This window comes from Ovis canadensis, chromosome 3, assembly GCF_042477335.2.
Source record: "Ovis canadensis isolate MfBH-ARS-UI-01 breed Bighorn chromosome 3, ARS-UI_OviCan_v2, whole genome shotgun sequence".
Lineage (NCBI taxonomy): Eukaryota > Metazoa > Chordata > Mammalia > Artiodactyla > Bovidae > Ovis > Ovis canadensis.
In genome coordinates, this window is record NC_091247.1 from 226,226,854 (window position 1) to 226,241,134 (window position 14,281).

Consider the following 14,281-nt stretch of genomic DNA (forward strand, 5'->3'; position numbering starts at 1 on the left):
AGCAGCAGAGTCCCATCAGGAGGCCAGCCAGATCACAGAGGGCCTTGCAGTTTCCGTGGGATCACCTGCCTTTCGCTGGTAGCATATCTTCTAGCATTTCCCTAGTCGAGATCTGTAGGAGATGAACCATCTCCGTTTTTGTCTGAAATGTCGTTATTTAATCCTCAGGCTTTTTTTTTTTTTATGTTTCTTGCTGTCATTAATCTTCAGAAATTCAAAGATGCTGTCCAAACCTTTGAAAGTGAGAGTGCTACTTGCTCAGTCGTGTCCGACTCTTTGCGACCCCATGGACTGTAGCCCGCCAGGCTCTCCTGTCCATGGGATTCTCCAGCCAAGGATACTGGAGTGGGTTGCCATGCCCTCCCCAGGGGATCTTCCCGACCCAGAGATGGAACCCGCATCTCCTGTGTCTCCTGCATTGGCAGGCAGGTTCTTTACCACTGAGCCACCTGGGAAGGATATTCCAATGCAAAGGCTGCTTCGTTTTCCTACAAGTCAGTGTGAAGAAAGTTTACGAGATGGAGGTGAAAGGTAACCTTGAACATCACAGGCAAAGGAGCCAGATGTGGATCCCTTTTCCAAACAGTCTAATCCCAGTGGGTGAGCAGACACCATGGCAAGAGGAGGAAAGGCGGCCAGGGGTTCCCACAGAAACAGCTCTCGTTCTTATTCTTACAAATATAGCTTAAAAAAAAAAATCTAGGAAGCGAGTGTTTTAGCTCAGCACATGCAGAGCTTCTCCCACAGTCTCATGCCTTTCGTTGTCACTGTTGAGACACCACTGTCAGTCTAACTGTTACTCCCCTGGAGTCAACCCCATTTGTCTTCTCACTGCCTTAAGTATTTTCTCTTTGATTTTAATGTTCTACAGTTTCACTGTGATATGTCTAGATAGGCATCCCTTTTTATTTATCTGGCTCGAGATTCTAAACCATTACCTTTTCAAATATAGTCCCTGTCCCACTCCTTCTCCTACATATCTGGAAATCCACCAAGAAGTATCAGTGGGCCTTCTCTTCCCGCCTCCCATGTCCTTATTCCCGTCCGCCATGTTTTGTATCTCTGTTTCTGTGCTGCATTCTGGACACCACCTTCAGGCCTGTTTTCCACTCCACTGATGCTCTTTTCAGCTGTGTTGACCCCACTATTTTCACCCATCCACTAAAATTGTACTCTACAGTAGCTGTTACCTTTCGGTATGAGCAGTTCCATTTTGTATTTCTTCAAATCTTTATTTTTATTGCCTCTTGTTTTGCACTCGTGTATTGAATCCATTCTTTCATTTCTTTAAAGATATTAAAACACTGGTTTTAGACTCTGTATCTGATAGGTCCAACATTGCACGCGTTTGCAGATCTGATTCTACTGGATACGATTTCCGTTTGTTTGCGGTCCTCATTCTTTGTCTCTTCATATGTCTTCAAGGTTTTCTGTGTGACACTTTATCTGTGGTTTTCTTTAAGGGCTGTGTTGTAGACGTATCCCTCCCTTGAAGGGCACACCCAGTCCAGGACCAGTTTTAAGGAAATTCCTAGCCTGAGACTTTTCAGACCACACAGGTAGCATTATCTTAGGTACAGATCTTCATTAACATTGACTTGTGATCACAGTCTTTCCTCTATTCACCCAATGCCAGTGTTGAAATTGGTAGGTCTCTGTGATGCAGATCTATATTTTGATAATTATCCTTACAGGACGGTATAGGGGTCCCCACTGTACAGGTACTGGTCTTCTCTTTGGCTTTTCCACCTTGGATACACCCTGGAGGCTTTGTCTCTTATCCCTTTCACTCCAAAGACCAAACAAAACTGGAGCACCAGTTCACCAAGATTTGGCCAAGACTTTATGGCAAAAACTGTCTTTATACAAAACTTCTCTAGATTCCAGTTCTTACCGCATGCTTAGCCTCTAAGAATTACTTCCTCTTTCCAGCTCAGTAATGCATTAAAATATTTTACCTTTAATCCACCATTTCAGTTGTTTTCAGTGGAAGTGTTGTTCATGGAGGTAGCCTACCATAGTACTAGAAACAGAATTTTCTATTCACTCTAACTGAAAGTGAAAGTGAACTTGCTCAGTCGTGTCCGACTCTTAGCGACCCCATGGACTGCGGCCCACCAGGCTCCTCCGTCCATGGGACTTTCCAGGCAATAGTACTGGAGTGGATTGCCATTTCCTTCTCCAATTCACTCGAATACATGGCCTTAAACAATAAGATCATGGCATCCAGTCCTATCACTTCATGGCAAATAGATAGGGAAACAGTGGCTGACTTTATTTTTCTGGGCTCCAAAATCACTGCAGATGGTGATTGCAGCCATGAGATTAAAAGACGCTTACTCCTTGGAAGGAAAGTTATGACCAACCTAGACAGCATATTAAAAAACAGAGACATTACTTTGCCAACAAAGGTCCATCTAGTCAAGGCTATGGTTTTTCCAGTGGTCATGTATGGATGGGAGAGTTGGACTATAAAGAAAGCTGAGGGCAGAAGAATTGATGCTTTTGAGCTGTGGTGTTGGAGAAGAGTCTTGAGAGTCCCTTGGACTGCAAGGAGATCCAACCAGTCTATCCTAAAGGAGATCAGTCCTGGGTGTTCATTGGAAGGACTGATGTTGAAGCTGAAACTCCAATACTTTGGCTGCCTCGTGAGAAGAGTTGACTCATTTGAAAAACCCTGATACTGGGAAAGATTGAGGGCAGAAGGAGAAGGGGATGACAGAAGATAGATGGTTGGATGGCATCACCGACTCAATGGATGTGGGTTTGGGTGGATTCTGGGAGTTGGTGATAGACAGGGAGGCCTGGCGTGCTGCGGTTCATGGGGTCGCAAAGAGTGGGATACGACTGAGGGACTGAACTGAACTGAATCAATAAAGAGAATTTAGCTTCATGAGTAAGCTGGAAACCTTTCTAATTTACTTTAAATATTCAGTCTTTTGTGTTTAAGAAAGTAATGTATGATACTTTTCATCTCAAATTATTAGACTGAGATTTCACAGTTGAACAAAAACAAAAAACTCTCCGCTTTTAGTTTTTTTCCAACTATTGAGCTTTTTCAGCAAAGAGTACTCAAATTATGTTACTTATCCCCCAAATGGGGATGGTTTCATTAGGTCAAGAGCATGAATATGCCTATGAAATAACCAGTCGTTCTTCTGAACGAGTCTGGAAGTTATCCTAGCTCATCAACAACGGAGAGCATCAGCAGATCACAAGTCCCAGATCCCAGAGCAGATAATACTTTGTCATTCTTGGTGAAGCTGCTGCACTGATTTTTTTTTTTTTTTAAGTGTTAGTCGCTCAGTCGTGTCTGGCTCTTTGTGACCCCATGGACTGTTGCCTGCCAAGCTCCCCTGTCCATGGGGTTCTCCAGGCAAGGATACTGGAGTGGGTTGCCATTTCCTTCTCCAGGTGATCTTCCCGACCCAGGGATCGAATCCAGGTCTCCTGCATTGAAGGCGAACTCTTTCACCATCAGAACCACCAGGGAAGGACACAAGTTAACATCTTAGCCATTTTTACTGTACAGCTCGCTCAGTTGGTAAAGAATCCGCCTGCGATGCAGGAGACCCCAGTTTGATTTCTGGGTCAGGAAGATCCACTGGAGAAGGGATAGGCTACCCACTCCAGTATTCTTGGGCTTCACTTGTGGCTCAGTTGGTAAAGAATCCGCCTGCAATGCCAGAGACCTGGGTTCAATCCCTGGGTTGGGAAGATCCCCTAGAGAAGGGAAAGGCTACTCACTCCAGTATTCTGGCCTGGATTATTCCATGGACTGTATAGTCTATGGGGTCACAAAGAGTCGGACACGAGTGAGTGACTTTCACTTTCAGTAGTGTGAATATATCCATACTTTGATGCAAGGGATCTCTGGGACTTGCTCACCTCACAAAACAGAAACCGTGCCCAGTAACCAGCAATCCCCCTTCCCTCTCTGCGAGGCTGCACTGCTTTTCACAACTGAGCTACATCCAAGATGGCTGCGATCCTGAAAGTCACAATGCCAGAATGTGCTAATATTTCAGAACCAAGTTTAATTCTCTTAGAATTGTTTACACAATTCCTGAGAAAATGAAGCTTCCTCATTTAGAGGCAGAATAATCTGAGTCAATAATTTTTCTACTATAAAACAATATTTTCTATACCACACACTAGAATCAAAGAACTTTACAGCTGACAGAGACAGTAAAGCTCAGGCTTCAGGACTCTCGTTTTGCAGATAAGACAAACGAGCCCCATGCTCAGGCTACAGCTATGAGGACCTCATACAAAGATCTTCTAAAAATTTTTTCATTTCTAGCTAGAAAAATATGATCGCTAGCCAACGAAAGACACTAAAAATGCATGGAAAAAAAAAACAAATTTAAAATGTGGCATCTTAATACTCTTACTTCAAAATTTAAATTCCTATTTCCAAGGAATTCCCTGGTGGTCCAGGGTTAGGATGTGGCGCTTTCAATGCCAGGGTCCAAGTTCAATCCCTGGTTGGGGAACTAAGATCCCACAAGCCTTGCAGTGTAGTGGGAAAAAAAATTAAATTCCTTATTTCCAAATATGAAAGGCCCCACATATGAAATATGTTGTTCTGGGTGTGCTCAGTCGTGTCTGACTCTTTGTGACCCCACCGACTATAGCCCTCCAGGCTCCTCTGTCCATGAGATTTCCCAGGCAAAAATACCAGAGTGGGCTGCCATTTCCTTCTCCAAGGGATCTTCCAGACCCAGAGATCAAACCCGAGTTCCCCGCATCTCCTGCGCTGGCAGGCAGGTTCTTTACCACCAGCACCACCTGCGAATCATGTTGGTCTGGTTTTAATTTGCTGTGTTTCCACTTTGAATACAATATTATTTTTCTTATCCTGAAACATATCCCATTTAGACATCAGAATCTTCTCTAAGTCAACTTTTTGCCTGAGGATTGTATCTGTTGACATGGTTAGCTCTAATGTGCTTGTGTCCTATCTCACATCACTTCAAGTTTCACAATTTCATACGAGGGAAGAAAAAAAAAACTTACCTCTTTATAACATTGATACTCAGGTCAATTCCTCCAAATCTGGACAGGAATACAAGGTACGGAACGGCCCCAGAACTGGTGAGGGGGATCTACACCCGAACAAGAAGAATGGCAGCTCGTTAGCGAGTTCAGGGCCAAGCTGCGGGCAGCACAGCAGGCTCCGCTGAGCGGGGCGGGCGCTCCAGGAACGCTTACAGCCACTCGGCCCAGGCATCTGAGTCGGCAGGCGCCCTCAGCAAACCTAGCACGAGCAGCAGACACACCAGAATGCCAGTCTGTGCTCAACTAAAGCCACCAAGCCCTCTACAGAATTAGCTAAAATCTAGGCCCATCTAACCGGGAAAGACTGAGGGCAGGAGGAGGAGATGGTTGGATGGCATCACCAACTCGATGGACACGAGTCTGAGCAAACTTGGAGAGACAGTGAAGGACAGGGAAGCCTGGTGTGCTGTAGTCCATGGGGTCACAGAGAGTCGGATACAACTGAGCGTCTGAACAACAACAGCAACAGGTCTTCCTAAAGGATAAAGTAGGGGCCTCCCTGGTGGTCCAGTGGCTAAGACTCCTCGCTCCCAGTGCAGAGGGCTTAGGTTCCATCCCTGGTCAGGGAACTAGATCCCACATGCCTCAACTAAGACCCAGCTCAGCCAAATAAATAAATGTCTTTTAAAAAGATAAAGTAACAGTAGTAGAAATATATTCTAATATATTTTACATATGTATTTATATATACGTGTGTGTGTATAAATATATATATATTTCCCAAGAATCTGAGGCCACAGCACAATTTACTCTCTGAGTATCATGTACCCTTTCTACACAGTCATATGCTTTTAAGGTAGAAAAAAAGTTATTTTTAAATCTAAAATCCTACAAAGGACATCATTGGGCCAGGTGGGTTAATACGGACTCTAGATTAAATAAAAGTATTACTACCTCAATGTTTACTGAAGTTGATAAGCGTGCTGTGATTAGGTAAGAGAACAGTTCTTATTCTTGAGGAAATACACACTGAAGTATTTAGAAGTAAAGGACCAATGACAGGACTTCCCTCGTGGTCCAGTGGCTAAGAATCTGCTTGCCAACGCAGGGGACATGGGTTCGAGCCCTGGGCCAGGAAGACTCCACGTTCTGTGGAGCATCTAAGCTCATGTGTCACGGCTGCTGAAGCCTATGCTCTGAGCCCAAGAGCCACAACTATGGAAGCCCAGAGCCCAGAGCCCGGGCTCTGCAGCAAGAGAAGCCACCGCAATGAGAAGCCTTCGCACCGCAACGAAGAGTGGCCCCTGCTCAGAGCAACGAGAGAAAGCCCGTGTGTAGCAATGAGGACCCAGCACAGCCAAAAAACAAAGAAAGCACCGTTAGTGTAAGCAATTTCGTCTTAAATGATTCAGAAGAAATTACATACACATTATTTGTGTATTTCAAATATATATCGCTTATATATGTGCAGAGGGAATGAGAGATTCCAGGAGAAGCAAATGAGGTTAAATGTTCACAGCCAACAAATCTGGGCAAGGGTAAATGGCCATCATTTGTACCATACTTTCCTTCACAAACTTGCTGGAGGCTTGAAATTACTTTTAAATAAAAAGCCAATTTTTTTTAAAAAAAGTGAAAAAATTATTTCCCAGAAAGCATGTGAAACTAAAATTAAAATAAACACACAGTCAATATAAATTTATTTTTTAAGCTTCATGCAAATACACAAGTACAATCTCCCAAACAGCTGAACAGCTCCTGAGCCCATACAACCAAGTTTGATATTTACTTAGCCCTTAAAATTCCGGCCTCAAAGCCTAGCACAGTTATCTCGGTCTTCCCCAAAGGACACATTTCCCTTTACTGTTTAAAACATGTGTAACTAGGACATGGGACCGGGGGGAGTGTGGCTCACAGGGTGGGCCTCTGCAAAGCCTTTTCCTGGAAAGGACACCAGGACTCTGACTTCTGACAGGGTGGTTTTCAGTAGATACAACTTGGTTAGGCACCTCAGAGGTTCCCTAGTCCCACAGAAGAAGGGCAAGGACAGATTAAACGTGCAGTTTCCCAGACTGGATGCCCTCTTGGTCTTAGCAGTGATAAGAGTCAACGCGGAAGAGAAGAAGCTGACATTGAAGGAGCTCATACTTCGTAAACGGGCACAGGCACCGCTCTTGATTTTAAATCATCCAGCCCCAAACCACCTTCTGAGGAAGCTGAAACCTTCCACATTTCACAGAGCAGAGGAATGACCTCCCTGCATAGCACTGCCTTGGACTCAGAAATCTGTGACTCCAGAGCCCAAGCTCATTTCACTACACTAACCACCCTGTCGGCAAAAAAAAAAAAAAAAAAACAAAAACAAAAAAAAGTCCATCAACTGTTGAGGTTTTTGTCACATTTCATATTGCTACTTATGCGTGCGTGCTAAGTTGCTTCAGTCATGTCCAATTCTTTCCAACCCCATGGACTGTAGCCCACCAGGCTCCCCTGTCCATGGGGATTCTCCAGGCAAGAATACTGTGGTGGGTTGTCATGCCCTCCTCTTCCAGGGGATCTTCCTAACCCAAGGGTTGAACCCACTCCCTTAAATCTCATTGGCAGGCGGATTCTTTACCACTAGCACCACCTGTTAAATTAGTGCTATTTCAGGGAGGCCTGCGAGCTGCGATTCATGGGGTCACAAAGAGTCGGACACAACTGAGCGACTGAACTGAACTGAACTGAACTGTGAAGTGAAGTGAAAGTCGCTCAGTCATGTCCTGACTCTTTGCGACCCCATGGGCTGCAGCCTACTAGGCTCCTCTGTCCATGGAATTCTCCAGGCAAGAACACAGGTACTACCTGTGATCTGATGCACATTTTAAGGTGGCAGATACATTTCTGCAATGCCTAGTTTCCAAACTAAGCTCAAGGATCCAGTCTAAAAGGAAAGGCTCGGCTAAGGATTCACTTCTCTGGGATTTGCAATTCTGGCAAAAATGTCTTGAGACTCAAAACCATCCACTGATGAATCACTGGAAGCAAATTCTTAGACTGCAGCTGGCGAAGCACAGTTTGTGAATCCACGTCCAGCATGTTGATGAGAACCTTCCCAGGCTCCTCTTTCCTTGGGACAACCACCAAGACCAGAATAGAACTTTGCTTTCCTTCTCCGGCATCTAGTAACCGGTGCAACTTCTTTCAAAATGTTTAACTTATATTGATATTCAGAGACTGAGACACATTTAAAAAAAAATTCATATCACTCACTATTAATGAAACTAAGGAACAGGGTAGCTAACAAACAACACCTTGTCTATCATCACCCTGACATTCAAACATTCCTGACACGGTTCTTGAGATAAAATTACAGCTAAAACAAATTCATTAAAACTGGAAAATTCTCTTCTGATTTTTAATGCATTTTGTACATTTTTATTTATTTTTTCTGTACTGGGTCTTCATTGCTGGGCGGGCTCTTCTCTAGTTGTAGGAAGCAGGGGCTACTCTCGAGCTGTGGCGAGCAGGCTTCTCATGGAAGTGGCTTCTTGGTGTGGAGCGCAGGCTCTAGGGCGAGAGAGCTTCAGTAGTCGTGGCTCCCGGGCTCTAGACCACAGGCTCAGCATTTGTGCATGGGCTTAGATGCTCCATGGCGTGTGGGATCTTCCCAGATCAGGGATTGAACCCATGTCTCCTGCATTGGCAGGTGGATTCTTTACCACTGGACCACCAGGGAAACCCCTTCTTTTCTACTTTTGAGGGTGAGATTTCCATGAACTATTTGACCAGTTTTATACATTGCCAGTTAGGCTTATATTGACTATTGAAAAAGAAAGTTGGGTGTCACCACGTGGATTAGTCATTAAAAGACCTAGAAAAGTCACACACCCTGTGAAGTCCAGGGATTAGCGAGACAAGCTCTGCCCTGCTTTCCCGGTGAACCTGGCCTCCTGTGAAGGCACCGCACTCCAGTCTCCTGGGTTTATGCGTGGGTCGCGAGAGCTCAAGGTTCTAGAAACACACGCTGATTGTAAGACAGACCACAGGAACCTGTTATGTAAAGGCTCTGAAGTTCTACGGTTCGTAGTGACTTCTTTTTAAAACAGATGTAGCTTAAAAAAAAACAGACACGCGCTTCACATTTTCTGTGCTGTTCCTCTTCCTGCATAGCTGATTAGCTTGGGAGGCTGTCAAAATTTTAAATTAACATTAGATCCTGAATATAGGGAGACATTAGCAGGAAATAATATTTTCACTTTCCATTTGGTATAAAGAAAAGATCAGTTCAATCAAGCTTGGGATGGAACGGATGCAATGTTTGTGAGGACAAATGTTCTTTAAAAGCAAGAGAACATTGCCACGCGACACAGCACTTCCACTCCTAGGTGTGCGCCCAAGGGAAGTGAAGACACATGCCCACATAGAAACTTGCACGTCAAAGTCCCAGCAGCACTGCTCACAGAAGCCAAAACACAGAGACAACCCAAAGGTCCAGCACCCGACGGCAAAGAAGCTGCGTCGTCTCCATGCAGCGGAGTACTATTCGGTCATAGCAAGGAGCGAAGTTCCACTTCATGCTGCAGCGTGGATGTCTAGCAGAGCTAAACGTCACGCTGAGTGAAAGAAGTCACACACAGAAGACCATGTACTCCATATTCCTTTTTATGAAACAGCCAGACTACACAAACTATTAAGACATAGAGGAGATTAACGGTTGTCAGGGATTAGGGGAAGGGGGAGTGCAGAGTAACTGCTAATGAACACAAAAGTTTCTTTCAGGGATGATGAAATGTTCTGGAATCAGACAGTGCTGATCGTGAATCACTCTGTGAATATATTAAAAACCTCAAGGGTTTCCCTGGTGGCTCAGCGGGAAGGAATCTGCTGTCAGGACAGGAGTCACCGGTTCAATCCCTGGTCCAGGAAGATTCCACAAAGCCTCACAGCAACTAAGGCCGTGCAACACAACTATTGAGCGTGTGCTCCAGAGCCTGGGAACTGCAGCTTCTGAGCCCACCAGCCACAACTCCTGAAGTCCGGGTGCCCCAAAGCCCGTGCTCTGAAACAAGAGAAGCCGCCGCGGTGAGAAGCCCACGCACCACGGCCAGGGAGCGGCCCCTGCCCCCCACAGCCAGAGAAGAGCCTGTGCAACAGTGAAGGCCAGCACAGCCAGACAGTCAATAAACAGAGTCACTGCAGAAACCCCACCGGCCTGCCCGCCGGTAATGCTGGAGACTGTGATATGGAGGCCATGTCCTAGTAAAGCTCTCATTTAAATGTGGATACAATAAAAGTGACAGGTGAAAGAATCAATATATAGTATTTGTGAGATTCTGGGAGCGAATAAAGGGGAAACATTTTTAAAAGGAAAGGAGGAAAGCTCTTCACCTTCCTCCCCCTTCCCGCTTCCCTGTCTGTCCCTCACAATTCAGTCCTGCCGTCATTAGACGGGGCAGAGACACGTGGTGTCCGCCATGTCGGGGGAGCCCTGGTCCAGAGCCAGGGAGCGCACCCACACGGCGGGCAGAGGGCATCCACTTAGGTGTGTGGGCGCCGGAGATGGGAGATGGATGATGAGTCACATGCCAGCATATTCAAATAAGTGAAACAAGCAGGATCAGACCCTGGGTTGGGAAGATCCCCTGGAGGAGGAAATGGTAACTCACTCCAGTGCGCTCGCCTGATCTATCCCATGGATGGGGGAGACAGGCGGCTGCAGTCCATGGGGTCGCAGAGTCGGGCCTGCCTGACAGAGCCCACACGCACGCACGTGTGTGTACATGGATGTGCGTCTGGAATAGGCCCCTGGAGCTCTGCCCACTTAGAGGGCCTGGAGAAGTGGCGTCCAAGAGTAATGAGCAGCCCTGCTGCCTAGATCCCAGATTCTGGATGCCTGTTTCCATTAAAAAGAACCAGAGCTCTTTGAAGAGATGGATGATTCCAGGACTGAGCATGGAAAGTACAGGTGAGCTTGTATCAGGAAGTCAGAAAGTGCTCAAAAAATGCTGGGGACACGTCAAAAGGACACAGAAACCAGCATGAAGGTGCTCTTGTGGCTAAATTAGGGACAATTTAAATATCAAAATAAATCATGGAAGCAATGGGTCATAACCCACTTATTAAACAGGAAATCTCAAGTCCCTGCAAATATGTAAACAATAAAGAATACATGAAGTTTGGTGAGGGCTGACACATCCACACAGCTTCAGAGGTTTCTCCTACACACTGCTCATTAATCACAAGGTGCACAAAGAACATTCTGCTGGGGAAAGAAAGGGGGGTCTATATATATAGCTATATCTATATATATAGCCTATATTATAGCTCCCACCTTAGTGGAGCGACCGCAGTGAACAGCAGCAGTAACGGGACAGGCGGAAGTCACCTGCAACCCAGCAAAAGGTCATGAGATGAGCACAGCGTGGCTTCTGGGACATTCCTGCCAAAGATGCAGGCCTCAATCTAGCCACCAGGAAACGCCTACCATCTGATAAACTCAAGTTGGAGACACTTTACAAAATAACGGGTCTGCAGTCTTCAAAGTGTCACAGTCCTCAGAACTAAGGACAGACTGCGAGACGTGCAGATGAAAGGAGAGTTGCCAGATGCGCCGCGCGACTGAGACCTGGGCCCGGGCTGAGTCGGTTGCTGTGACACGACGTTCCTGTCTCTACCGTTACGGTTGCATTGTGGGAGCACGGAACAGGGCCGGTTTTAAGGAAACATGCAAGGAGATCCAACCCATCCATCCGAAAGGAGACCAGTCCTGGGTGTTCATTGGAAGGACTGAGGCTGAGGCTGAAACTCCAATACTTTGGCCACCTGATGCAAAGAGCTGACTCATTGGAAAAGACCCTGATGCTGGGAAAGATTGAAGGTGGGAGGAGAAGGGGACAAGAGAGGATGAGATGGCTGGATGGCATCACCGACTCAATGGACATGAGTTTGGGTGAACTCCAGGAGTTGGTGATGGACAGGGAGGCCTGGCATGCTGTGGTTCATGGGGTTGCAAAGAGTCGGACACGACTGAGCGACTGAACTGAACTGAACTGAACTGAACACTGAGATACTTGAGGTAATGAAGCAGCTTCCTTCTAAATGGCTTAGGAAAAACAGTTGTTCTTTGCACTATACTTCCAACTTGTCCCTGACTCTGGGACTGCTTTTTTAAAAACACAAAGTGGCAGAAGTCGTGGCAGAGAAAGCTCTGAACAGACTAACCTCCCACTGTCAACTCCCGTAGACTCTGTCAAAATACCAAAAAGGGACTATCTAAGGGCTCAGGAGAGTGAAAGAAAGCAGGCAGGTTTGGGAGGAAAATCCTTTACAACTTCAGAAGAAAGGACGAGTACAGAGTTTCCTGTTCTTAATGGCTTTGAACCTGAGCGGCCACAGTCAGTAGTCAGCACAAAGCAGCTAAATCTGCCCCCACCCACCCCCACCAAAAGCCCCACTGTCTTTCTGGCCTGAAGAACCAACACACTGCACTCAAAGCAACCGCAGCCATTAGAAATGTGAGGGGGATCTGAAACAGGAGAGAGACAGAGGAGGAGCCCCACCTCCTGTGTACACACTCTGTCCACGTTCCAGCTGACGCCTGAACCAGGCGTGTGCAAGTCACACGTGAAGAGTCCCAGCTAAAGACTAAAGAGGTGGGAGTGAAAACTGATCCAGCCCCTACGGAGAACAGTATGGAGCGTCCTTAAAAACTAAGGATGAAACTACCACATGACCCAGCAATCCTACTACTCGGCATAGACCCTGAGGAAATCATATTGGAAAAGACACACGAGCCCCAGTGTTCACTGCAGCACTGTCTACAACAGCTAGGACATGGAAGCGGCCTAGATGTCTATCAGCAGATGAATGGAGAAAGAAGTTGGAGCACATATGTACAGTGGAATATTACTTGGCCGTAAAAAAGGAATGCATTTGAATCCGTTTTAATGAGGTGGATGAACCTAGAGCCTATTACACGGAGTGAAGTAAGTCAGAAAGAGAGAAACGAACATTGTATATTAACACATATATATGGGATCTAGAAGGACGGTACTGCTGAGCCTCTCTGCAGGGCCGGAGTGCAGACGCAGACATACAGAACAGACTTGCGGGCACACGGGGAAAGGAGAGGGTGGGACGAATGGAGAGAGTGGCGTGGGGACGCACACCACCGCACGTAGAGCAGACAGCTCATGGGAAGCCGCTGTGTAACAGAGGGAGCCCGACCCAGTGCTCTCTGGCAGCCTAGAGGGTGGGATGGGTGCAGCGGGGGAGGGAGGTTCGAGAGGGAGGGGACGTATGTATACCTATGACTGACTCATGCTGATGCATGGCAAAACCAACATAATATTATAAAGAAACTATACTCCAATTAAAAGTAAATAATTTTAAAAAAAGAAGGCAAAAGAGCTGAACCAAGATATGAATGACTGCCTGCTGCAGGCAAGACAGAATTTGGAAGCTGACTGCCTGCCAAAGCAAAGGCATTGAAAGTTGAAGAGGTCAGTGTAACAGAGTCCAGAGCACCAGGCTGCGCAGTCAACAGCCAGAGCCACACGAGACTCCAAAGCACACGGATCGTGGCCAGGGCAGCTGACGAAATGAACTGTTACCTTTAATGTTAATTAATTTAAATGCTAAAATTAAGTCCGTTTGGGGAAAATTTTTATGTTTGGAATGACTAGGTGAAATTAGTATTTCAACTGCAAATTTTTGTCCTTCTTTTTTTAATCTAAATTTATTCATTTTAATTGGAGGTTAATTACTTTACAATATTGTGTTGGTTTTACCATACATCAACATGAATCCACCACAGGTGTACACATGTTCCCCATCCTGAACCCCCCTCCCTCCTCCCTCCCCATACCATCCCTCTGGGGTGTCCCAGTGCACCAGCCCCAAGCATACGAACCTGGACTGGTGATTCGTTTCATATATGATATTATACATGTTTCAATGCCATTCTCCCAAATCATCCCACCCTCTCCCTCTCCCACAGAGTCCAAAAGACTGTTCTATACATCTGTGTCTCTTTTGCTGTCTCGCATACAGGGTTATCATTACCATCTTTCTAAATTCCATATATATGCATTAGTATACTGTATTGGTGTTTTTCTTTCTGGCTTACTTCACTCTGTATAATCGGCTCCAGTTTCATCCACCTCATTAGAACTGATTCAAATGTATTCTTATTAATGGCTGAGTAATACTCCATTGTGTATATGTACCACAGCTTTCTTATCCATTCATCTGCTGATGGACATCTAGGTTGCTTCCATGTCCTGGCTATTATACACAG

At 45.9% G+C, this 14,281-nt stretch overlaps 1 protein-coding gene across 1 annotated transcript in view; it reads right to left on the reverse strand.

Moving 5' to 3' along the window:
- EFCAB6 (EF-hand calcium binding domain 6) overlaps positions 1-14,281 on the reverse strand; it is a 268,456-nt gene that overhangs the window by 217,445 nt on the left and 36,730 nt on the right. Inside the window, exon 5 of the mRNA XM_069581729.1 lies at positions 5,020-5,108. Within this exon, the coding sequence (XP_069437830.1) occupies positions 5,020-5,108 (89 nt within the window). The remainder of the gene's footprint in view (positions 1-5,019; positions 5,109-14,281) is intronic.